Source organism: Ovis canadensis, chromosome 15, assembly GCF_042477335.2.
Source record: "Ovis canadensis isolate MfBH-ARS-UI-01 breed Bighorn chromosome 15, ARS-UI_OviCan_v2, whole genome shotgun sequence".
Taxonomy (NCBI): domain Eukaryota; kingdom Metazoa; phylum Chordata; class Mammalia; order Artiodactyla; family Bovidae; genus Ovis; species Ovis canadensis.
The window spans coordinates 61,482,925-61,506,426 of record NC_091259.1 but is presented as its reverse complement, the minus strand read 5'-3'; the positions used below and the strand labels follow the sequence as shown (position 1 = coordinate 61,506,426).

Below are 23,502 nucleotides of genomic sequence, written 5' to 3'. Positions count from 1 at the left end.
ATTCTGACTAACAGATGAAGAAAGAGAAGTTAAATAACCTGCCTATAGTCGTGAGCTGGGTTTATCAGGCCAGCCTGGGTCAATGGGTGGAGGGGGCATGGTGGTAACATTCACTGGCTGCTGGCCTTCCCATTTCTCTCATGATGCTTTTGTTTTGTTTATAATGATTTTATTTATTTTTGGCTGTGCTGGGTCTTCGTTGCCGTTTGGCCTTTTCTCTAGCTGCAGGGAGCTTGGGCCGCTCTGCAGCTGCGATGCTCGGACTTCTCGTGGTGGTGGTTTTCTTGTTGCAGAGCACGGGCTCTGGGGTGCTCGGGTTTTAGTATGTCCAGTGTGAGGGCGCAGTAGTTGCGGCTCCCAGGCTCTGGAGCGTAGGCTTAGTAGCTGTGGCACACAGGCTTAGAAGCGCTGCAGCATGTAGGGTCTTCCCGGATTAGGGGTCTAACCCGTGTCTCCTGCCTTGGCATGTGGATTCTTCGCCACTGTGCCACCGGGGAAGCCCTCGTGATGCTTGTGAACAGACAAATGGTTGGGTTTGAATTTAACATGGTGTTTGGGGCTCAGACTTCCCTGGCGACTCAGATGGCAAAGCATCTGCCTATAGTGCGGGAGACCTGGGTTCGATCCCTGGGTCAGGAAGATCCCCTGGAGAAGGAAATGGCAACGCACTCCAGTATTCTTGCCTGGAAAATCCCATGGATGGAAGAGCGTGGGGGCTACAGTCCTTGGGATCACAAAGAGTCGGACATGACTGAGCGACTTCACTTCACTTTTTGGGGCTCAGAAGTTTGAGGTCATGTCTGCTCATTCCCTGTCCTTCCTCCAGATGGAGTGGTTCTTGTGGATCCGGAGTATCTCAAGGAGAGGAGAGGTGAGCTGTGGCCCCTGCCCCCAGCCTGACCTCCAGCCTGGGGCCTTTGTGACTCTCTGGCAGAACACTGGCAATAAGAGAGGCAACAAGCCCATCCCTGCCCCTCCCCACTGGTTCTTCCCGTGACGGCTCCAGTCGGCATCAGAGCAGGTGCTCCGGCCCCCTGGGGCAGCCCCACCTGTACCCACTTTGGGAGACCCTTTCCATGTCTGAGCCCTTTTACATCAACGCATCGTGACTGTTGCAAGGCTTGGGGATGCAAACGGAGCAGGAGGCAGGGTCTTATTGTACAGAAGAGAAGACTTATTCCTGAGGCAGTCAAGGGGTTGTCTAAGGTCAGCAGGAAGACGGGAGATGGGGGTTGGGTGGAACAAGACACTGGGCCTTCCAGACACCACCTAGCACTGGTTTCCCTGCCCTCTAATCTTCCCCAGCGTGCTTCTTCCAGGCCCCCATTGACCCTGTCAGGCCCTCTGCACACACGCCGTGGACTGCAGTGGGGATAGAGAAGGAAGGAACCCATCCAGCAGTCAGCCCTCGCCTCCTCCCTGGGCCAGGCACCTGACACCCTTGTCCCAAGGGCAGCACCGCCCTCCCCGCAGGAGCTCTGGGACAGATGTGTACCTCCGAGAGACTGGCAAGGGAGCCAGTTCCCAGGCTGCAGCTGGCACTCTGGGTGGGGGGCATGTTTGCTACCCTTCTTGGCCCCTCCTCAGCACCCCCTTGCTCCCACAGTCTATGTGACGCTGACCTGCGCCTTCCGCTACGGCCGGGAGGACCTGGATGTCCTGGGCTTGACCTTTCGCAAGGACCTGTTTGTGGCCAACGTGCAGTCTTTCCCGCCGGCCCCGGAGGACAAGAAGCCCCTGACCCGGCTGCAGGAGCGCCTCATCAAGAAGCTGGGCGAGCATGCCTACCCTTTCACCTTTGAGGTCAGGGACTGCCAGCCCCCGGGGCCCCATTCCAGAAGCATCACCTCTAGCAAGCCCTCTGGGCAGGCACACGGGGGCAGCTGGGGCAGCAGCTCCAGGCCATGCAGTTTCCCCAGTGTACCCTGGGGCCAGGGCACTGGCGCTTATGCTGCCTGGTAAGTGTCTCTTCTCTGGCCGCTGCCAGAGGTGTCACCCTTACCTCTGCACTGCTACCCAGACCCTCCCAAGTCCAGGTTATCAGTGGGAGAAGGTGGGGTCGAGGGGGATGCTGCAGAGAAAGGAGAAGTCCTTTCTGGCCCCCGGGTCACTGCAAGGCTGTCTCCTCCTTCATACTGGCTGCCCACTAACCCTGCTTCAACCCAACTCCCAAACAAGAACGGCAAGTACTGGATTTCCCTGCGCAGCCGCCTTTCCACTCCAGGATTCTGGATTTTCAGACCTCCTGTTTCTCAGACTGATTCTGTGATTCAGTGAAATCCCCTGACTGTGCAAGTCAGAGGAGAGAGGATAAGGAGTCATCCTCTCTGTTATAGACATATGATGGCTGCTGTAATGAACCCTTGCAAACCTAGCAGTAATTAAACCTGCCAATTAGAATACAAATGTGTTATTTTACAGTTCTGAAGGTCGGAAGTCAAAAACAGCTTTCATGGGCTAAAATCAAGTGTCAGCAGGGCTGCATTCTCTCTGGAGCTCTGGGATAGAAACTGCTTCCTTGCCTTTTCCTGCTGCTAGAAACTGCTCACATTCTTTGGCCCCTGACCCAGCCCTTTTCCATCTTCAAAGCCAGCAATGGCCGGTCCAGTCTTTCTCGAATCCCATCACTGTGATGCTGCTTTCGCTGCTAAAACACTGTGATTATGGTGGGCCCACCTGGCTAATCCAGGGTAATCTCCCCATCTCAGGATGCTTCACCAAATTACACTGTAAGACCCTTTTGCCCTTTTAGGTAACATTATCACAGGTTTTGGAGATTAGAATGTGAACATCTTCAGGGGGCCATTATTCTACCTACAACAGTGCACATCATAGAAAGACCTTTTCAGCTCTTGTTCTGGTGGGGCTGCGATGCACTGAAATCCTTGGCTTTATTGCAGGGGCCTCTAGTGTAACATGAGGCATAGCTTAGCATGTTCTGATGGGGTAAACATGGTCTGTCCTGTGAATTGCCTAGTCTGATGGAAGGGACGTGGTCAGTCCTTAGGGGCCCAGGTCTGATGAATGTGTGTGGGGGTGGGAGGCATGGGGAGGTCAGCGGTGAATGTGACAGGTGTCTCTGTCCTCTTAACAGATCCCTCCGAACCTCCCATGCTCTGTGACGTTGCAGCCGGGACCTGAAGATACAGGGAAGGTGGGTCATCCCCGAGGGAGCATCTCTCTGGGTTCAGGACACTGTGTCCCCAGGTCCCCAGCTCTCTCTCTGTCTGGAGGGTGCTGGAATGCTCCCTATAGAAGCCTCCTTGTGTGTAAGCTAGGCTGATCCCACCTCAGATAAGCAGTCTTTTCAGACAGGGCGGCACATAATGGCATCACCCTCATCCCCTACACTCAGTTATGTGCCCAGGGCCTCTCCCAAGTCACTCTCGCTGGCCTCGGCGTTGGCTGCAGAATGTTCTCTGGCAAACCGTCTGGCCTCACAAACCCTGTGTGGAGGTGCAGTCATCACTGTCTCACAGGTGGGGAAACTGAGGCTCGGACATAGGTGACCCCACGAGTGTTCCAGGCCTCGGAGCTCGGAGCCTGTTTCCTCATCTGTGAAATGGATGTGGTGGGATGTACCTCATCATCTGGTCCAAAGGGTAGGGCAAGATGCTGAAGGGGTGCCCAGGGCAGGGTCTATATGGTTGGGGGTGGGGGTGGTCCTATATAGGGCTGCTGAAAGGCTTGTTGTTATTTCTGGGCAACTGCCTTATTGAGGACAGTGCCCCCCAGACAGCCAGGACTCTGGAGCCCAGCTGGTCAGGGAGCTGCTCTGTGGGAGGGTCAGATGAGGGAGGCAGCTCCGCACAGGCTGAGTGCAGGGCTCCTACTCAGACGAGGGCATCAGGCCTAGGGACCTGATATTCGCATCCAGCGGCCTTCTTAAATGAGAGGGTGGGTAGGCCATGCTCATCGGAGCCGGCCCTCTCCACTGAGGTCAGCGACCCTCCCCTGCAGGCCTGCGGTGTGGACTACGAAGTGAAAGCCTTCTGTGCGGAGAACCTGGAGGAGAAGATCCACAAGCGGTGAGGAGGGTGCAGCTTCTATCCGTGTGGGTGCGGGCTGCCTGCTGGCAGAGGGAGGGAGACAGGACAGGCACGGTTCAGTTGGAGGAAGACAGAAGTAACAATGCCTGGAAGTGGGAGAGGAGGGGCCTTGCATTCCAGCCTTGGAAACTCCAAGGGCACTGGGGAAGGCTGGCAGGTGGGGAGGGCTTCCTGGGGGAGGTGGCTACATTACCCTGACTCAGGCCTCAGCACTTTTTCCTTTGCATCACTGTACCCGCTTCCCTTATCGCCCTGCTTCTAATCTCTTCCTCTCCAGACTGCATGTCCTTTAATTTTGTTTTGGAAAAAAATCTGAAATTCAGATTGTTTTAAACAGTGAGCAAGATGTTTCCCGGCCAGCTTGGACCCCCATTTCCCAGTTCTCCTGGGAGGTCATCAGCAGGAGGTTGTGGGGGTGGGGTAAGGGGTGTCAATGGAAGGGAAGGGAAGGGAAGTGGAGAAAGTGAACCCACCCAGGGCAGACAGAGGAGGTCTGCCATGTCTCAAAGAGGGAAGCATTTTCCTGGAGAGACACAGCCCTGGGCAGACAGACAGACCAGGCTAGCAGCCAGAAATAGCTGGCCCTGATTTATAGGGTGAGCTGCCCAACCCTGCTCTCATACCTGCCCCTCTCGGGGTCGGGTTTTTGCTTTGCCTCCTGGCAAGGCTGACCAGGGTCCCCAACTCTGCGTCCCGCTGCAGGCTTCCAGAGGACGCAGCATCCTCTTAGGGAGTGGGCTGAGTTTGCCACCTGGTGGTCATATGATGCATTGCACCTCTCCAACTCCAGTTGGACAACTTACAGCGTGTAGGGAGATGGGACCTTTGTCCCTTGCTTCTCTGTTCCCCGTTTCTTCTTAAGACTTGCGACCAAGAGAAAGGAAGAGGGGTGTAGGTTGTGCTAAGTAGCCTACCTAGAGCAAGGAAGGGGAGGCAACATTGAGAGCCAGCACTCTCAACCTATTGCCAATTTGACATTTTAAGTCCACACCAGAATTTGCTAATAATGATAGAGCAACTCACACTTACCAGTTTATTAGGCATCAGACACAGTTCAATGTGATGAACATGTACAAACTAATTTAATCCTCACAGCAACCCTAAGAAGTCAGTCCTGCTATCATCACCATTTTACAGATGAGGAGACTGAGGCACAGAGGTTCATTTACTCAAGGTCATATAATCAGTATGGGGAGAATTAGGGCTTTTAAAAAAAATGATTTCTTTTTTATGTAGATCATCTCTAAAGACTTTATTGAATTTGTTACAATATTGCCTGTGTTTTATGTTTTGGTTTTTTGGCCGTGAAACATGTAGGATCTTAGCTCCCCAACTAGGCATCAAACCTACACCTCCTGCGTTGGAAGGCAAAGTCTTAACCACTGCACTGCCAGGGAAGTCCAAGAGCAAGGACTTCAACATTGGTTATCCAGCTGTGGGAAATGGAGGTGGCTTATTTGAGAGATGGGAATGCTGGGACACCACCTGACTGAGTCCCCATCCCCTCACCAAATCTTCCTGGCCCGTTTCCTCCCTGAGCCCATCATGTTCATTGAGCCCCACCTCATCTCTGAGGGTCCATCCTCTCACTGCGTCTTTATTCTCTGTACTGGCCTCCCTTCCCCTAATGGAATCCACACGCCCGTCACTGAATTCCATCACCTCTCCATGCCCTTGTATCTTCCTGGGGCCCTTGTCCCCTGTGTATATTTTTATTTTATAGCTATTTGGTAAATATTTATTATACGGTAGCCAGCACTGTCTTAGATACTGAGAATACAGTAATGAACAATTTAGACAAAAACTTCTGTCCTTAAAACAGGAGTCCCCAACCTTTGTGGAGCCAGGAACTGGTTTCTGGCTGAACAGGTTTCTGAACAGGAAGACAATTTTTCCATGGACCACGGTGGGTGGGTGGGTGGGGGATGGTTTGGGGATGATTCAAGTACGTTGCATTTATTGTGCACTATTTTCCCATTACTTTTACATAAGCTCCTCCTTTGATCATCAGGCATTAGATACCAGAGGTTGGGAACCCCTCCCTTAAAGGGCTCATACCATTAGCGACATAAGGGATGCGGAAAGTACTCTTTCTTAGCATCCTGCTGGTGGTGGTTTAGTTGCTAAGTCATGTCCGAGTCTTTGTGACGCCATAGACTGTAGCCCGCCAGGCTCCTCTGTCCATGGAATTTTCCAGGCAAGAGTACTGGAATCTTCCAGGCAAGAATACATGGAATCTTCCAGGCAAGATCCTTCTGCAGGGGAATCTTCCTGACCCAGGAATCGAACCCAGGTCTCCTGCATTGCAGGTGGATTCTTTATCAACTAGCCACCCGGGAAGCATCCTGCTGGCTACCAAAACACAGATCCACACACAGTACTGCCATGGGATGGCTTGGCCTCTGATGTGGTGGGAGTTCAGACCAGGAAAAGATCAGAGTGGATGGATCCAGGAAGTTTCCTGGAAGAACAGGTGTTTGGCTGAGCCTTGCAGAAGGAAGCAAATGAGGGCAGAAGCCAGAAGAGAGTGTTATAGGTTGTGACCCAAGGTATGCAAAGCTTCAGAAATAGTGCTAGAGGGACCATCAAGCATGAGAGTGAGGATCTAGAGGATGCTAGGGACTCCCAGGATGGAGGAGATTGGAGTGGGACCAGCTGGTAACAGGGCGCTATGCCAACGTCTGCAGTTTGGACTGGAGTCCAAGGAGATGAGAACCATGGCGATCTCCTGAGCAAGAGAAAGATGTGAGGGTCACAAGGGAAGGGGATGGAGGCGGGGGACTCTGGTCATCGTTTGCTCTGCCCACGTCCACTAGGAATTCTGTGCGCCTGGTCATCCGGAAGGTTCAGTATGCCCCAGAGAGGCCTGGCCCCCAGCCCACGGCGGAGACCACCAGGCAGTTCCTCATGTCGGACAAGCCCTTGCATCTGGAGGCCTCCCTGGACAAGGAGGTAGGAGGTTGGGGCTTGGCATGGGTGGGGCTGCCCTCCCAGGACTGGAGCCTTAGATCCCAGCTCTCTCACACCCTCTGGGATTCCCCAGGTGGGAGCTTCTGGCTCTAGCCCGAGGACCACAGCACTCAGGGAAGCTGAGACCTCCTTGGGAGATTTGGGGAAGCCTCTGGGGACTGAAGGGGTGACAGAGGAGGGGCATGAGCCTGAAGGATGCGGTTGACTTCAGAAGTCAGTGTGCCTTCTGAAGAGTCCTGGGTCCTGGCCGTCTCCCTGCATCCCCATCCCCCTTTGAAGTGTGAGCACCCCCTCTCCCTCTTGGGGGCACAGTGAAGGCAAGTGCTTGGGCCGAGATACAAATTGAGGCTTCAGTGAGGTTTCAGAGCCAGGGACTTGATGTATCACTTACTCCAGCCCCTCCAATGGACAGCGGGGGAAACCGAGGCTTAGATAGCCTGTCCAAGGCCTTACCACTCTCATCTTTATTATTGTTAGTATTACTGTTATCATTACTTTTGGTGACCAACCCAGGACTGGAACCCAGGATTGTAGTGTGCTTAGTCACTCAGTCATGTCCAACTCTTTGCGACCCCGTGGACTGTAGCCCACCAGGCTCCTCTGTCCATGGGGATTCTCCAGGCAAGAATACTGGAGTGGGTTTCCATGCCCTCCTCCAGGGGATCTTCCCAACCCAGGTCTCCCGCATTGCAGATGGATTCTTTACCATCTGAGCCACCAGGGAAGCCCAGAGCCTAGAATTATTACCTTCTAATTCAATTATCTTTCAAGGTCCACAGAGGAACTTAAGTCTAACATGCCTGGTGGCTTAGCATCAGTGGGAAGTGACTGATGAGCTTGGGGCCAATGTCAGAGTGGCCAAGGCCTGGGGAACCCCAGGAAATGTGTGTGGGGCCTCATTTCCCTCCCCTTCATCTAAAGCTTTGGAATCTTTCCCCTCTCCCTGGCTACTTCTTCCACCTCCCAGATCTACTACCATGGAGAACCCATCAGCGTCAACGTCCATGTCACCAACAACACCAACAAGACAGTGAAGAAGATCAAGATCTCGGGTACCCAGGCAGAGGGCCAGTCCAGGGGACGGGCAAGGGGACTCCTTCCAGAGGTTGGGGGCAGCCGAAGGCTCTCTCTTTGCTAACAGCCCTGTAAATAACTACTAGCCTGAAGGGAAGACTAAGGCCTGCTCTACGCTGAAGGGTAAGGCTTTTGAGGCTGGTAACGCAGGCTGCTTACTGGCCAGGTAATGAGTTTACTGTTGAAGCCCTTCTTCTAAGTTCCCTCGACAGAGCTGTCCTTGAGGGGGAGATTTTTGGTTATGGAAGGAAGTGGGCCTGTTCAGGCTGCCCTTTGGGTGGAGGATGGGGTCCATCTCCTGCAGAAACTCCTGGTGGCCTCTGGCTGTTAGCTGGGGCTGAACATCCTAACTCAGAGAGCCTGGGACCCCTGGACTCACCCACCTCGTTTCCTTCTTTCTCTGCAGTGCGCCAGTATGCAGACATCTGTCTGTTCAACACAGCCCAGTACAAGTGCCCTGTGGCCATGGAAGAGGCTGAGTAAGTGAGCACAAGCCCAGCCTTGGACGGGTGGAAACAGCTGGGGAAAAGAGAAGCCCTGGGTCCAGTTACAGGTCCAGTAGCTCTTCTCCACCTCGCAGAGGGTCTGGCCTTAGACTTGCTGCTCAGCGTAGTTGGCCCTGAATAGCTTTTTTAAAAACCACCCAGCCACTTGGTTTAGCTACAAGGAAATACATGCTTCAGTCAGGGTAAAGACCCACTAAAACTAGAATGCAAAATAAGAGCTAGTGAATCTGCGAGGAGTGGGGCTGTGGAAACCTAGATTGCCTGGAGCCTTCTGAATTGGGGTTGCCGCTGCCCCCAGTGTGCAGAGAAGGAAGTGGGGGCAGAGAGATGTGACTTGCTCAACCTCACAGGGCTGGCCAGTGGCAGCTGGGGCTCCAAGGCTTGCTGCACCCCAGCTCTCTTATTGTTGAAAAGGGGTTGCGGGGTGGAGCAAAAGTAGGTAAAAACTGAACAACCCAAACACCTTACACACGATGGACAGAGATGAGATACAGCAAGTAAGGTCTTCACTGTAGAACTTAGGAGGTGAGTGATCACTGCACAATTCTTTCAGTTTTCCTATATGTTTGAAATTTTTTCATAGTAATACGTTAGGGGAAAAACAGGCCACACTCTCTCCACTAAAAAAAATTATCCTAGTCATACAGCACAGGGCCAAACAGTACAATGAATTTTTAAAAACTTGCAGCTGCTTAGAAACCACGAATGAAGCTGATGGATCACCCCAGAGTCCCTGTTGTTTGCATGTGGAGCAGAGATGTCCCCTTTTGGGTGGCAGTGGTCTCCCTGCCAGAGCTGGTCCTAAAGGTGGGCCCTTCACAGGGGAGGGAGGCTTAGAGCAGGGCTGGGCTCTGTGTCCTGGGTGGGCCGGGGGTGAGGCTGGGGGTGGCTCTGGGGGCATCTCCACACTAGTCCCCTTCTTTCCAGTGACACAGTGGCACCCAGCTCTACGTTCTGCAAAGTCTACACGCTGACCCCCTTCCTGGCCAACAATCGAGAGAAGCGGGGCCTCGCCCTGGATGGGAAGCTCAAACACGAGGACACAAACCTGGCCTCCAGCACCCTGTGAGGACCCACCCTCCCTAGTCCCAGGCTCCCCACTGTGTGTTAGTCGCTCAGTCGTGTCTGACTCTTTGTGACCCCATGGACTGCAGCCTGCCAGGCTCCTCTGTCTGTGGGATTTTCCAGGCAAGAACACTGGAGTGGGTTGTCGTGCCCTCCTCCAGGGGATCTTCCCCACCCAGGGATCAAAGCCGGGTCTTCTGAATTGGAGGCAGATTCTTTACCATCCTCCCCCAAATGGATCCACACCCACCTTGGTCCCAGCAGGGCCAGCACAGGCTCAGGCTACCCTCTCCCTGACCATTGGCCAGGGCCCGTCCTCATGAGCTTGAACTGCCAGGGAAGCTGTCGCCCAATCCCACCCCTCTCCAGGGGCACCCAGAGAACACGATGGACCACTCCACCCGGCACCCTTAGTCAGTGCCTTGCCCTGGGGAGGGTGACATGGAGAGGCTTTGTGCAGGAGGCAGCTGCTCCTGACCTGGTCGTGTCTTCAGCTGGATAGAGTGCGTCCCTGAGGCAGAGCAAGGCTGGAAGGAAGGATGGAAAGAAGGAAGGATGGAAAGAAGGAAGGAAGGGCAGGAGGGGCTTCTGGAAGGGTCCTGGGAGGAGAGGATGAATGAGGACAGGGTCTGGGAGTCCAGAGAGATGAGGGTGGTGAGCTGGGCTCAACCACATGTGGAGGTGTCTTGGAAGGAAGGGATCCCAGGGATCTTACCCCAAGATCACCACTGCCTCTCTGAGGCCACCCTGCTCTAATGGACACCGGGGGTTATGAGGACCCCTCTTGCCCTGCCTGCTGAGGTCTGGCCCTTCTTGGGGCCTGACCCACCTCTGCAGCACTTCTGCTCCCGATTCTAGTCCATACGCTGTCTCACCCGCCCTTGCATGTGCTACCCACTTCCCTTTTCTTCCCTGACTCAAATCCTAGTTGCCTTCAACACCTAGTGAGCGCACCACCTCCTGCAGGGTCTTTCCCTGTGCAGGCTCCCCTCCCTTCGTCTGCCCACTGCCCTCTCCTCTCTGCCAGCAGCAAGAGAAAGGGAAGCCACCCTTCAGGAAGAGCCCACCCCTCACCTCCTTGCTGGGACTCGGCTCTGGGAGGGAAGGAGCTGGTTCCCAGCGCAGCACAGCCAGACTTGGGGCCCAGCGCTCTGAGTTCTTGCTCCCCAAGGGCAGGCCTCGCCTTTCTCACACACCGGGCTCCGCCTGCACCTGGTGGCTGAGTGGTCAGGAGAGGGACCTGTGGTGCTGCCCTGGCTCACCCCATCCTGCCGTGTCTCACAAGACCCATGAACCGGCTTCCCTACTTCGCCTTGCAGGTTGAGGGAAGGAGCCAACCGGGAGATCCTGGGCATCATTGTTTCCTACAAAGTGAAGGTGAAGCTGGTGGTGTCTCGTGGTGGGTGAGTGCTCCAGCCCAGCCCAGCCCAGCCCCCAAATGGTGGGCGGGAAGGTCCCTGACGGCCACACCCAGTGCCCCATTCTGCCTGCTTGCCGGATCTTGCCTTGTTCCTCTTCCTTCTCCTCCACCCTTTTCCCTTTCTGCTTCAGAGGCTTTCAGCCCCTCTCTTTCCCTCCCCTCTTTCTCTCCTCCCCCTTTTCTTCTTCCTCCTCTTTTAACTCCTCCTCCTCTTCCCCGTCCCTGGTCTGGGCACATGGGAGGTGGCGGGAACTTCCTGAGTCTGTGCTGTGGGGTTTCCAAGGGGTGCTGTGCCCCTCATCACATCTCAGGGCACAGCACCCACCATACCCCCACTTATGCCCAGGCTGATCTGCTGGGGAAGCGGCTCAATGAGCTCAGAATCCCAGAGCTGGGTTGAGGGTGCTCTGACTGTCCCATTTTACAGACAGGGAAACAGAGGCCAAAACAGTTCCCCACACATTTCCCAAAATCTCCTTCTCTAACCTCAGGTCACAGGCTGGGTGCTGGGGTAACGACAGTAAACCAAACATATTCCCTGATCAGAGCAGAGCCGGGTGGAAGCCCAGAAAGAACTCGCGCTTTTCCCCATATACTGAGCCAATAGGTTGCTGTCAACCTAGAATTAGGATTTCTAATTTGTCAGAGGGATTTTTTTAAATTCATAAATTTCTTTGAAAAGATTGGAAAGCTAGTAGCATTAGATATCAGGTCTCCTTTATTTTTAGAAAATGCCTCCTGTGGTGGTGGTGTATAATACTGGCCATGTATTACAGGACATCTCAGAATTGCAGATCTCAAATCCTGTGTCCTCTGACTCTTGCAAGACCCTGGGGTCTTGTGCCTCAGGCTCCTTCTTGAGGCATCCTCAGGGCATCCTAAAGTACTTCCTTCTGCCATTGGATAGCCCCAGCTTCCCCAGAGCTGGCAGCACAGGGCTGAACTTGTGTGTCTCCTTTACAGATGAGGACCGTGGGGCTGCCCTCGCAGGGAGTTTGGCTGAACCGGGCCTGTTCAGTCCCCCTGGCAGGGCTCACACCACTTCTGTATATCCCTGATGAGCGGTTATACCTGGGGTGGGTGGAGTGTGTCCCTGGGTCTAATCTACCCCAAAGTGTGGTGAATGAACTTGCTTTCTGTTTTCTTCCTCTCTGAACTCTCTCCTGACCACTTCTTCCGCCTCCTCTGACCCACCCAGCCTGTTGGGAGATCTTGCATCCAGGTAAAGCCCCTCCCTTCAACCTGATCAACCCACCTTCCTGAAGGGCCCAGAGAGCATTGTCCTGACTGTCCAGAGCCATGGGCCCTGGGTAGGAAGGACGCTTAGCACTCAGTTTTTTGATTGCCAGGCTCAGGCACGTGTGGGGACTAGGACTCTCTCCGGAGGGGCTGGGGGGGTGCGGTTTCTCCTTTCAAACCTTGCCCTGCTCTTCCATCCCATCCAAGTGACAAGGACCTTTGCAGACAGCAAAGTGGGCTTCGGTGATCTGGGAGTGGCCCCCAGTCAGTCTGTTTTACAGGATGTTTTGGATAAACTCGGGCTTCGTGGCTTTCAAACCCTTCTACATGAATGAGAACTAACTGCTGGCTGAGTGTTGCTAAGAAGTCCTGAGGAGCTCTGCTTCTGTAGACAAGACTCCTTGGAACCAGCTGGATCCACATGCATTTTCCACAAATTCATGTGCCCCAAACCCAGTGGCTTTGCTTCCTCCTGTCCCAGGAAGCTAATATTGCTCATCCCAAGAAACCTTAGTCTGTTAGGAGAAGTGAAATTAATTCAATTCAACTTGATTCACTCTAATTCAGTAAGGAGTTCTTGAACCCGGACTTGAGCCTAGCCTTATGAGGGAGACTGAGGTCCCAGAGAGGAATCAGACACACTCCCTGCCCATGATTGCTTGTCACCTGGTGGAAGGAAGGTTAAGGTCCACATTCTTCCATCCATATTCCGAATGGCAGTCTCAATCTTCCACCAGCTTCCATTCTGATAGCTCACTTTTCCAAGTGAACTGAAGAAGCTGTCCTCTATGGAAGCAAAAAACAAAACCAAAGTCAAACAAAAAAGCCACATTGTTTCAATAGCTTTATGAAACCTCCATGTCCCTGTTGAGGGGAAGTCATGACTCTGGCAGGCACAAGCCTCACAGTTTAACCAAGCCTTTTACCTACCTTACCTCCTGGAAGTGGTTCTAGAAGGTGAGTAGAGTTAGCACTGTTTTCTAGGTGAGCTCAGTGAGACTTAAAGATGTAAACTGCTCCTCAGTGAATAGAGGGGCTAGGGGAACATCCCTTCCTGGTTGTATGGTTGGTTCCCCTGACCACTTCATCCCTTGCCCCATCCTCCCCTCAACCCGGCCCTGGCAGCAAAGTCAGCAAGGTGATGTGCCTGGAGGTGCTCAGGTTGACAGGGCCTCGTAGGGTGACACTTCCCTGCAGAGTAGAGGAGGTTTCCAGACTGCTCTTGTCCAGAGTGGAGAGAGAGGGTGGGTGGAATCACCTTCTCAGTTCTGAGTTGTTATCACGCAGGGTTAAGGGTGTGAATTAGGGAGTCAGAATCCTCAGCCTGTCACTTTCTTTTAATAGCTGTAGAGCCTTGGACAAGGTATGTTTTCTCCTTGGTCTCAGTTTCCCAATCTGTACATTGGGTATAATAGTAGGGTTGTTGTGAAGATTAAAAAGAGTGACTCTAGAGTACTGCTTGGTGTAAAGTCAGCACCCTGTCAGTATCTGTTCTTGTTATTATTCTGTCAATCAGGGCCAAGGGCGGAGAAGCCTGGTCAGAAGCACTAGCCAGTAGCACCACCTCTTCCACCCTTCCACCCCCATAGGGCTTCAAGGCTCTGAGCACAGTGTAGACAACTCTGTGTAGACAACTGAGACCTGGGTCCCATCCAGCTTGAATTTGATTAAACTGCCCTCAGCAGTACATCATCTAGGTTGCAGGGGGCACTGTCATAGGCCCCCCTGGAGATGCTGAGAGATAGGAGAGTGAGGGTGGGAGGAGTTTCAATCAGGAAATTGAGAAGGGCAGTGGCAGGGGAGGCTGGGCTGTGACCATTGGAGGATCTTGGGGCCCCTCTGGAGCCACCCGGTAAGCATGCTCACTGCCCCGTGCCACCTCCCAGCTCATGGGAATTCAAGGAGCCTTCTCGGGAAAGGGGAACTTTCCACTTCTTTCAGGAGCCAGAAGAGGTATCCCAGATAGGCTGATGCTCAGAGACTGGTGGGACCGGGGCTTGGGGCCAGATTTCCTGCCACTTGGTCCAGAGCTACCTCCTCTGATCACAAAACCTTTCCCAGTCCTCAGACTGATGGGGCATTGAGTCTGGGATTGGACTCAAGGTTCAACCTGTCTGGGTCTCTTCCAGCGATGTGGCCGTGGAACTGCCTTTCACCCTAATGCACCCCAAGCCCAAAGAGGAACCCTCACATCGGGAAGGTAAGCAGAATCTGTGGGTTCTTGGGATAGGGTTTCCCTGTCACCCCGCCTCTCACTGAGTCAGCCTTCAGCCCAGGGTCACCCCTCTTCCCCAGTTCACAGGATCTTTTGTGAGGCCCACACTCCTATTTGTATCTGACTCCCCAGTAGACAGAAAGGTCTGGCTCTGTTCTCTGTGGGCTGGGGGTGGTGAGGGTGGTGGGAAGGGCCATGTCAGGAGCCCTTGTCTCGCGCATCCAGGGACAGTTGAATGGTCTGCATGGATAGGATGATATATGGGCACACCATCCCGGTGATATTTCCAAGTGATACCAGATTGGTCATATTTCATTAAACCTAAGACTGTTTCAGTCAAAAGAGACATTGTAGCACGTACTACAAAGAAAGAAAAATGTCCCCATAATTAAACTATGACATGCCAATGACTGTAAAACAAACCGCAAGTTCAGAGATGTGAAAATGTGAGTAAATAGTTATATTAGAGTTAGTGAGTCAGGCATGCAACAAAGGAATCTCAGTTGTGTTGGAGACATGCCAAAAAGAGCAGGGTCCAGAGATTTTCCCTTCCCCTGGTGCTGCTCCCTGGCCCTCCTTGGCTCTCCCTGGACCCTCCTCCCTGCATTTAAGCTGATTTGAGGTGTTTCTGAGACCAGGGACCAGCCCTGGCTTCCTCACTCCCGCTTTTTCCTTTCCCTCCCCTACCTTAGCTTAGTTGTCCCGGGGTGAGGACCTGTGCCCACCTGCCCCCTCACTCACTCGCCAGTAACCCGTGGGCGGTCATCTGCCCTGTGTTTAGTTCCAGAGCACGAGACGCCAGTAGATACCAATCTCATAGAACTTGACACCAAGTAAGCAGAACCCTGCCTGCAGACATGGGCGGGGTGGGCCTTGGGAGGTGGGCGGGGCTGCCTGGTTATATGCATTTATGCTAATTAACCCCGAGGAGCAGTGGTCTAACCCATCTGCTGAGAGCTGCCTCTGCTCGCCTCTTCAGCAACCCGCTTGCCTGCATGTGACTTGAAGGACCCTCGGTGCCTGTTCCTCTTCCTCCTGCCTTGGTGGGGTCTGTCTTCCTCCCTCGTCCTTGCACGTCCGTCAGTCCGTCAGTCCATTCGTCCATCCACAGCACCTGCTCGGCTGTCACAGGGCTGGTTTGTGGCCCTGGGCTGGGACCCTCCTACTTGGCTGGTGTCCAGCCAGTGGAATCAGGCTGTGGGGTGGGGAAGGTTCTGGGGATCTTCTTGTTTCTGACTCGTGAGGACCAGTATGGATGGCCCTGTGGTCAAAGGCTGTCACCTCACAGGACAGTGGCCAGAGGGGAGGACCTGGGCAAACATGAACCACCTCCAGGTCCAAGCAGCTTTCTCGCTACAGCTCCAAATCTATGCTTCCTTTGTCCTCTAGGAGATGTGTCGGGTCTTAAGTCAGCCCATGGAGGATACCCCGTGCAGTTGGCTGAATTCTGTGGGGCTGGGGCCTGGAGAGTGGGCCCATGTGGACATGTTTTATTAGTAGAAGGGAGCTCACTGTTCTTAGAGGCAGCCCCTCTGGAACCCCTCTCAGGCACCCTCTTTCTCCACTCATATTTTTTCTGCTCCCCACCCTTATTGGGCTTTGCCTAGCCCCCACCCCAGCCCCCACAGACCCTGTGTATCCAATATCCCTCAGGGTAGAATGTGAGCTGACATTTCCTTGGAGAAAGGGCCTTTGGGGTTTTCTCAGAAAACAGGAATGCTTCCTGAGGGTAGTTCTTGGGTGGGGGCGTGTTCTTGGGGGACTCAGAATATGCTGTGAAACTGCTGTCGGCCTGGCCTCTTTGTGGAAATAAGTTCCTCCTCTGGCCCTAACCCTGCCTCACTCCCCGCCCCCACCCACAATTTGATGTGTGCCTGAACCCCAGCTTCTCAAGAGCTGGGTCAATTTCCAGCCCTTAGCAAACTCAGGCCTCCCTCTGGTATTTCTGCAACTGGCTGGTCCCACTGTCATTGATGGGCATCCAGATGTGCTGGCCTGGCAGGCCTTTCTATCCAAGACCAGTCCCAGAGGCCGGCCTCTGGGTCCTGCTGGGCTGTGCAGGCCCTCCGACCCCTCTGAGTAAGCCTCCTCTCCCTGCCCTGCAAACACGCCTGTTTTCCTTGTCTTTCCCACCAGCGATGACGACATTGTGTTTGAGGACTTTGCCCGCCAGAGACTAAAAGGCATGAAGGATGACAAGGAGGAAGAGGAGGATGGTACCGGCTCTCCGCGGCTCAACGACAGATAGACTGGAGCCGCCCTCCCTCCGGGCAGCTCCAGGTCCACTCTCATGCGCTAGGATGCTTGTTCGTCTTCTTCCTGTCCTGGCTCCCCCTCCCCTTTGTTCTTCCAGTTTCTACCAGGGGGCCCAGCGGTCTTCCAGGTCACGATGGGAACCCCTGGCCTCAGGATTGGCCCCCATCACCATGCCAGCTGGGCCACAGGCAACACCCTCACCCTCTCACCGCATCACTTCTCCATCCCTCCTCTTTTCCTGTTGACCCCTAGACAGGCCAGCACGGCTCTGGCCTTAGAATTTGACTTGGGATGGGGAGCAGAAAGGGGAAGATGGGGCACAAGGGCTTGGCGGGGTGGGGATGGAGGCTCAAGACACGTGAGAGGATGAGGCCACTGTCCCGGGTGATGAATACAGTTCTGGCAGCTAAAACATGACCGCTTTGAAGGCCACCCTCCTCTGGTTGGGAGGGGACAGGCCCATGGATAGATTTTCCACACAGTTTTGCTCGAAGTTCGGACCCACCAAACACCTGTCTTCTTCCTCCCTCGTCCCTGCCCCCGTCCCTCTGTGACTGACAGTGACCTTGGTGAAGGTTTGTAGACCCCAGGAATGGAGCAAAGCAGTTGGGCTGACTTTCTTACCTGCAGTTACCTAGTCTAGGGCAAGTCGTGTGAAGTAGCCCGAGTCTATGTCAGTATCATCAGGATGTAATATCCTAGCTGCCTGTATCTTGCCTGTGTGTCATCCGCAGATATGCACAGAGTGCGACAGAGAGAAGGGAGGGGCCTTCGGAAAGCACCAAGGTCTTGAGGAGGTGTCCTGAAGGGTGACTCTGAGATGGGGGTGGGGTGAGAAGATGAGAGTCTGCCCAGCTCCCTTCCTTAAGAGGGATCAGCGATCTGGTGGGAAGCAAGGCTGAAGGGCCAGAACGATTGAGGCCACCAATGTCTTCCTGCCCTTGCAGGTCTCCAGGGCTGGACTGGAAGAGAGCCCCTGAGACCACCGTGCCCACAGTCAAAGGGGGTCCTTCCATAGAAGGTAGCAAGGTCCACTGAGTTGTCCTTACCTAAAAGGAAGAGGGACTCTTTTGTTTCCTTGGGGAGCTGATGACCACCCCCCGCCAATACACACACACTCACACACACACACACAGTGGTTCCCACTGTCATGGGTGTACAGTACCCATGGGCTGATGTTGGTGTGATTAGGACATGGGGCATACTTCCAGGGCAACGGGGCAGGCAGACGATGAGGCAGAAAGTGTTAAAAGTTAACTGTTTTTCTCTGACCTTTGATGCTCACTGCTGTGTGACTTTGGGCAAGTTCCTTTCCGTCTCTGGGCCTCAGTACTTCACCTAGAAAACCAAGGGGTTCGAGCAAATGATCACAAGGGGCCCTCCCAGCTCTGCCTCCAAGAATTTGTGAGCATTAGAGTTTCTGGTCTGGTGGGTGGAGCCAGAACCACTGATTCTGGTCTGTCTGCCACCAGTGAGGATCACTGAACCCGAGGGGTGGTGGGGCAATAGACAGCACCTAGCACCACCACCCTACACCCACTCCAGGCCGAAGAAGGGCCCTTCTAAGGTCCCTAGACTGGGCCAGGGTGAAGGGTTGCCTGATGTCAAGCTGTGGCTGTAGTTAGCATGAGCCGCTTGGCCCTAGGGACCAAGTATTACAGAAGGTATTGTATTTGCTTGTATTTGCTGAGGCGTGGCAGGGGGAGGGGAGGAGAGCTTGCGATAGACACGGTACTACTTCACACCCTCTTTGGATGTCCTGAAGTTTGCCTCATATCCAAGCAGATGTATTGATTAGCAGGGCAAGGGGATCTCTTGCTCCTTTCTGTCTGTGTCCCATACTTGTGAAAAGGCAGATGGCCAAGTTTTATTATATAAGCTGGATCTCAGCTCTTCAGTTCAGCCCCTCCTGGGATGGACTTTGCAACCCTTTTCCATGGTGAAATTACCCAGTTCATATGCCTGGCACTGCACCCCCGCCCTTCCCTGCTGAATCTCACTCCAGGGACCCCCACACTAGGTCAGAAACAAGCCAGCTTGGGACAGTCGCACTCCCCCAGTCAATCCTAGGGTCCCAGCTGCATCCAGTCCCTCCCAGAGCTTGCTGGACAGTTTGTACCTCATTGGGCAGCTGGAGAGTTAATGAACTGTTGGAACAAGGTGTGGCAAGCATACGCTCTTCAGGGTTGCCTTCTGGAACCTTTGGGGCTGGTACAAGACCCTTTAGGATATGTGGTGATCACTTACCTACAAATAGACCTTTCTCCATGTCCCTAACGCAGTCACACAAAAGCTTTGTCAGGCTGGTTTCTTAATCTCCTTCCACCTCAAAATCACACTGACCATTTTGGGTTTATCACAGTGCTGAACTGAAATTTTCCAGCTGCAAAAAGCATCATGGGCCTATTTAACCTTTTATTTCCTCTTTGGGCCCAGGACTACAGAAGAGCAGTGGTCAAGTTCACTTGGCTTAACCATGCTTGGTTGACAACTTCTCCACTTGGTGCTAAGCACTGGAGACGCAGTTGGGTCAGTCCCAGCCCCTGGCCTCAGAAAGTGGTCAAGGGGAAGTTACAGGGGAGGTAATGAGGGGCCATTGCCTTCAGGGCTCCATGGTTGCTGCTAGCCCGTACGGTGCCTTGATGTGAGTTAGAAACAGTGCCTCTTCCAGGTGGATTCAACCCCCTTAGGAATGCGCAGCTTCCCAAGTGGTCACAGGCTGGAGTTCAGCCCCACATGTCCCTGAGCTGAGTGCCCTCCTGCATACCCATGCATGGCAGCACAGTGAACACACAGGCTGCTTCCTGAGAAAGGCCCAGATTATCTTTCCAAGCCTCTGGTTGTCTCCATACCCCACCCAATCCTGCAGCCCCTTCTCTGCAGGGCTCCTCTCCATCTGGAGTCAGCCTGTCCCGGTGAACCCCTGGAATGAAACGGGGTGGGGAGCCCCACTCAGCTCCAGGCACCAGCCCACAGTCCTGGCGCTCTCTGTCCACACATTTGTGACCTGTGCTGATCACATCTCTGCACACTGAGATTTTGCAGTGGGTGGCATGTAGATAGCAGTCTGGGCAGGAAGAAAGAGCATGACCTGAGTGAAAGTCTACAGGCAGAGAGTCAGCTGGACTTCCTCACCTTCCCAACCAAGAGAGGAGTGCAGTCCTTGTGAAGATAAGGACTGAGTTCTTTGGCTGGACTCCACCGGCCTCCTCGGTCTCAGAGCCCAGACCGGCAAGGTGAGCTCACCTGGGTCTTGGTTCGCTGGGGGATTACTGACAAGCTGGTACCATATGGTGCAGTGAAGAGCACCCTGGCCCACAAGTCCACGATGCCTCTCCCCACTGGCTGTCGCTACGCAGCCGAGGAGCCTTGAATGTCTCATTCAACCCCCTGGGCTTGGTTTCTGTAACTGTAAAATGGGACTGTCATTTCTTTCCCACCCAACTCAAGGGACTTGTGAGGCCCAAAGGAGATGAAAATCAGCTCTGTAATCTGCAAATGGCTGCTCAGGCCGTGGGTCACACAAGAAGTGTGGTGCCAGTTGAGCCCTCCCACCCACCCCCTCCATCTCTTGCTCCCGTCTCACTTAGGCAGAGGTCAACCAGAATGAGAGGAGGCCAGTTTGGCTTTGATGACCCAGCTGAGAAAGAAATTCAGACACTGTTCAGGAATGCCTGCCCCCCCAGGCTGTGATCCCAGCAACCAAAACAGAGAGACATGGATAGTGTCAGTGATTGGGGAGCTGGGTACATCTTGGTTTCAGAGGCCAAGAAGGCTTGGATCAGATCCCAGGTTAGGAAGAGCCTCCAGCCCCCAGGCTTAGAGGGGCTGAACCCCCAACTACCCTGCTGAAGAACCCCAAGGGTGAGGTGGAATAGAAATTGCCTGCCCCTTCAAAGTGTCAGGCTCCCTCCAGGATCAACCAGAGCTGCCAATTGTCACTTCTTGGTGACACATGGGAGGGATTTGGGCTCGAGGAAAGCCCAGGCCTCTTAACTCTTGAGATCTGAGTCCCAGCTGACTCATCCCTGGTGGTTTCAGCAGCCCACAGAGGCAGCTTCCCTCCTGCCAGTGACTGGGGACTGAGCATCCTCCACCCATCCTGGAGGAAGGCATTAGGCCCCAGTCTTGAACTCTCCTAGGGTCCTTTGGACATAGGCCTATAATCGTTCTGATGTTTTTAAAGTCAACATGGACCAAACCAGACTCTCCCCACCCTCACACGGAAGCCTGCCTTGGGCCTGGCAGTTTGTTCTCCTGGCCCAGGCAGCTCCACCACTTGTCCTCCTTCCAGGACTGCAGGGGCCTAACTGTGGAGCAGGATCCCCACCTCTACCACTCCCCTGCAGGCCCACTGCACAGTGGCTCCAGGGAGAGGCCCATTGAAGGGGGAGCATCCTCTCCCTCCACCACCCATCACTCTCTACCAACTCTTCACCCCAAAAGGGAAGTCAAAGCACAGGTCCCCGGGACCCATGATCCATAGACTCTGAAGCACTTGTTTTCTAACCAAGTGCTGTGGAACCCCTGTATTCCACAGAGCTCTGTCAGGGGCTGCTAAGGTGGGAAGATGGGGTGGAGGCAAAGGCTATGTCTCCAGCCCTCCCCACCCCCTCATTCCTACTTCCACCAGAACAACTCTTCTTTTATCTGTCTTGCCTATCAAGGTTTCACCTTCAAACTTCTCTTGAAAAAAAAAAACTTCAAACCACCATTCTGAGGTTTGATCCTAGACCAGCAAGCACAGGTTCCATTCTTGCTTTTCAAAGTATCTTCGTATTGGAACTTGCATCACAGACCCAGGCCCAAGCATTTGCTTATTCACACACACAGACATACACGTACACACATGTAATAAACATGCAAACATTTGATGGTTTTGTAGCTCACCCCCACTGAAGCTCTGGCCTGGGTTTGACTTGGGCAGGGGCCTGGTGCTGTGAGGATGGGTCTTGTCCCTGATATTTTCCCAGGCAGTGTGGGGGACCGTGAATGAAGCAAAGAGGCCCAGTCCCACCCCAGGACTTGTGTCTGTGCCCCAGTGTGACACCTGACTTTCCTGACCTGGGCCCATGAGATGAGAGAGGAGCAGTGTGATAGGAAGAGAAAATAGAGTTGGGGTCCTCTTTAATATACAGCCAGGTGGAGGAAAGTCCAGATTTCAAAAAAGAAATGCTGCGGGACGACTTTATGACCAAAGTCCCTCCTATGAAGGCAGGATTCCTCCAGATGCCCTTTAAGCAGCAAATCTCCCTGAAGCAATTCTAATAGGATTTGTTCCCACATTTGCAATCAACTGAGTGTGTGGGCTACAGGCGGGTCCCTGAAGAGAGGCTGGTCCCCCTACCTGCCATCCCCTGAATTCTCTTCTTGCTGGCCTGCCCCTCTGCCCAGGTCCCTCACCAGGGCTGACTGAGAGGGGGGCACTTTAGGGAGACCTGGACCAGCCCTTGACACAGAATCCTGCCTGGCCCCCACCCAGGGAATCCCAGGTGAAAATGTGAGACTTAGGACACAGCAAGCCACGTGGCATGGGAGGAAAAGTGCCAAGTGCTATTCTGTGTTCAGTCCAAGTGTGCTCTTGAGGTCCTGACGTCAGTTCCCGCTTGTGTAAGGTGGAGATAGTGTCAGGCTTTGCCCGCCTCAAAGGGATTACTGCAAGGGTCATGGGAGAGGTGGGTATGGAGGGGGACTCACAAACTCAGGATGCATCATGGCCTGCTCTGCAGATCCAAGAGCACTTGGGATCCGTGTAGGATGACCATCTTCCTGGAGCATTTCTGCTCAGTGTTGGGGTCTAGCCACAGTTGCTGGGGGAGGGGGCTGCCTCTTCCTTCCCAGTGGGAGCCGGTGCTCAGCCGGGGCGTGGGGAGTGACAAGTGACTGAGACTGGTCTCCAGGTCTGTGGTCCTTCTGCTGAGTGATTCTTTCGTGATACCCTTATTTCTGGGCCATCTTCCAGGTTCATCTGTTGTACCTGTGGCATTCCTTATTATGTCAGATAAGTTATTACAGTTTATCGACTCTTAACAGGACAAACGAACAAAAGAACCATAAGTAGGAGACCATTAAAGGTCTTTTGTGACAGATGCCGACTGTGCTTTTATTTCTGTCTCATAAGCCCACGGCAGGACATAGGCCAGAAAATGCTGTCCGGCTGCCCTGGACTGGCTGGGTCTGGTGTTAGCTCCCACTCCAACCGGGCTCCTCACGGCTTCTCCTCCCCTCACTGCCACATAGCAGCCTTAGGGCCTGGTGAGCTGACCCGTCTCAGACACCACTGGATCCCGTGACTCCTGCTTTGCTCCTAGGATAAAGCCATCCCATCTTCTCTTCGGCATTTCTGGCCTCTTCAGCTGGAGTCCTGCCCCAGTCCCAGCCTGGTTCTCGTTGAGGTCTTTTCTGCTCTGTTGGATCTCCCCAAAGTCACTTGGATTTTTTATGACTTACCCACTGCCTGTTTCAAAAGAACTCCTGGAGGAGTGGTGGTACAGGTGAGGAAGATTCAGAGTCCTAAATGACAGGATAGTGTATTCATACGAAAGGAAGGTGCTGCTGGATTACAAGATGATAATTCTAGGAAATTGGTCATATATGTGAAACAATTTTTTTTGTACACTCCTGTAAAATAATGTGTAGTTTAGATCAGTGCATTGCCCTCCTGGTTGGCCAGAAGCTGGTCTATTTCCTCTGACTCTCTCTTCCAGC

At 53.7% G+C, this 23,502-nt stretch overlaps 1 protein-coding gene across 6 annotated transcripts in view; it reads left to right on the top strand.

Annotated features, from left to right (window-relative positions):
• The window catches only part of ARRB1 (arrestin beta 1), a 77,853-nt gene extending 54,970 nt beyond the window's left edge, over window positions 1-22,883 (top strand). For 3 of the 6 annotated variants that reach the window (XM_069553149.1, XM_069553152.1, XM_069553150.1), the window contains exons 4-16: window positions 827-871; window positions 1,607-1,803; window positions 3,095-3,154; window positions 3,961-4,028; window positions 6,866-7,001; window positions 7,987-8,071; window positions 8,500-8,572; window positions 9,527-9,664; window positions 10,984-11,067; window positions 12,283-12,306; window positions 14,453-14,523; window positions 15,320-15,371; window positions 16,675-22,883. In XM_069553149.1, the coding sequence (XP_069409250.1) occupies window positions 827-871; window positions 1,607-1,803; window positions 3,095-3,154; window positions 3,961-4,028; window positions 6,866-7,001; window positions 7,987-8,071; window positions 8,500-8,572; window positions 9,527-9,664; window positions 10,984-11,067; window positions 12,283-12,306; window positions 14,453-14,523; window positions 15,320-15,371; window positions 16,675-16,786 (1,145 nt within the window). In that variant the 3' untranslated portion in view covers window positions 16,787-22,883. The remainder of the gene's footprint in view (window positions 1-826; window positions 872-1,606; window positions 1,804-3,094; window positions 3,155-3,960; window positions 4,029-6,865; window positions 7,002-7,986; window positions 8,072-8,499; window positions 8,573-9,526; window positions 9,665-10,983; window positions 11,068-12,282; window positions 12,307-14,452; window positions 14,524-15,319; window positions 15,372-16,674) is intronic. The other 3 variants (XM_069553153.1, XM_069553154.1, XM_069553151.1) reach the window with 1 other exon arrangement.
• Window positions 22,884-23,502: the final 619 nt, after the last annotated feature.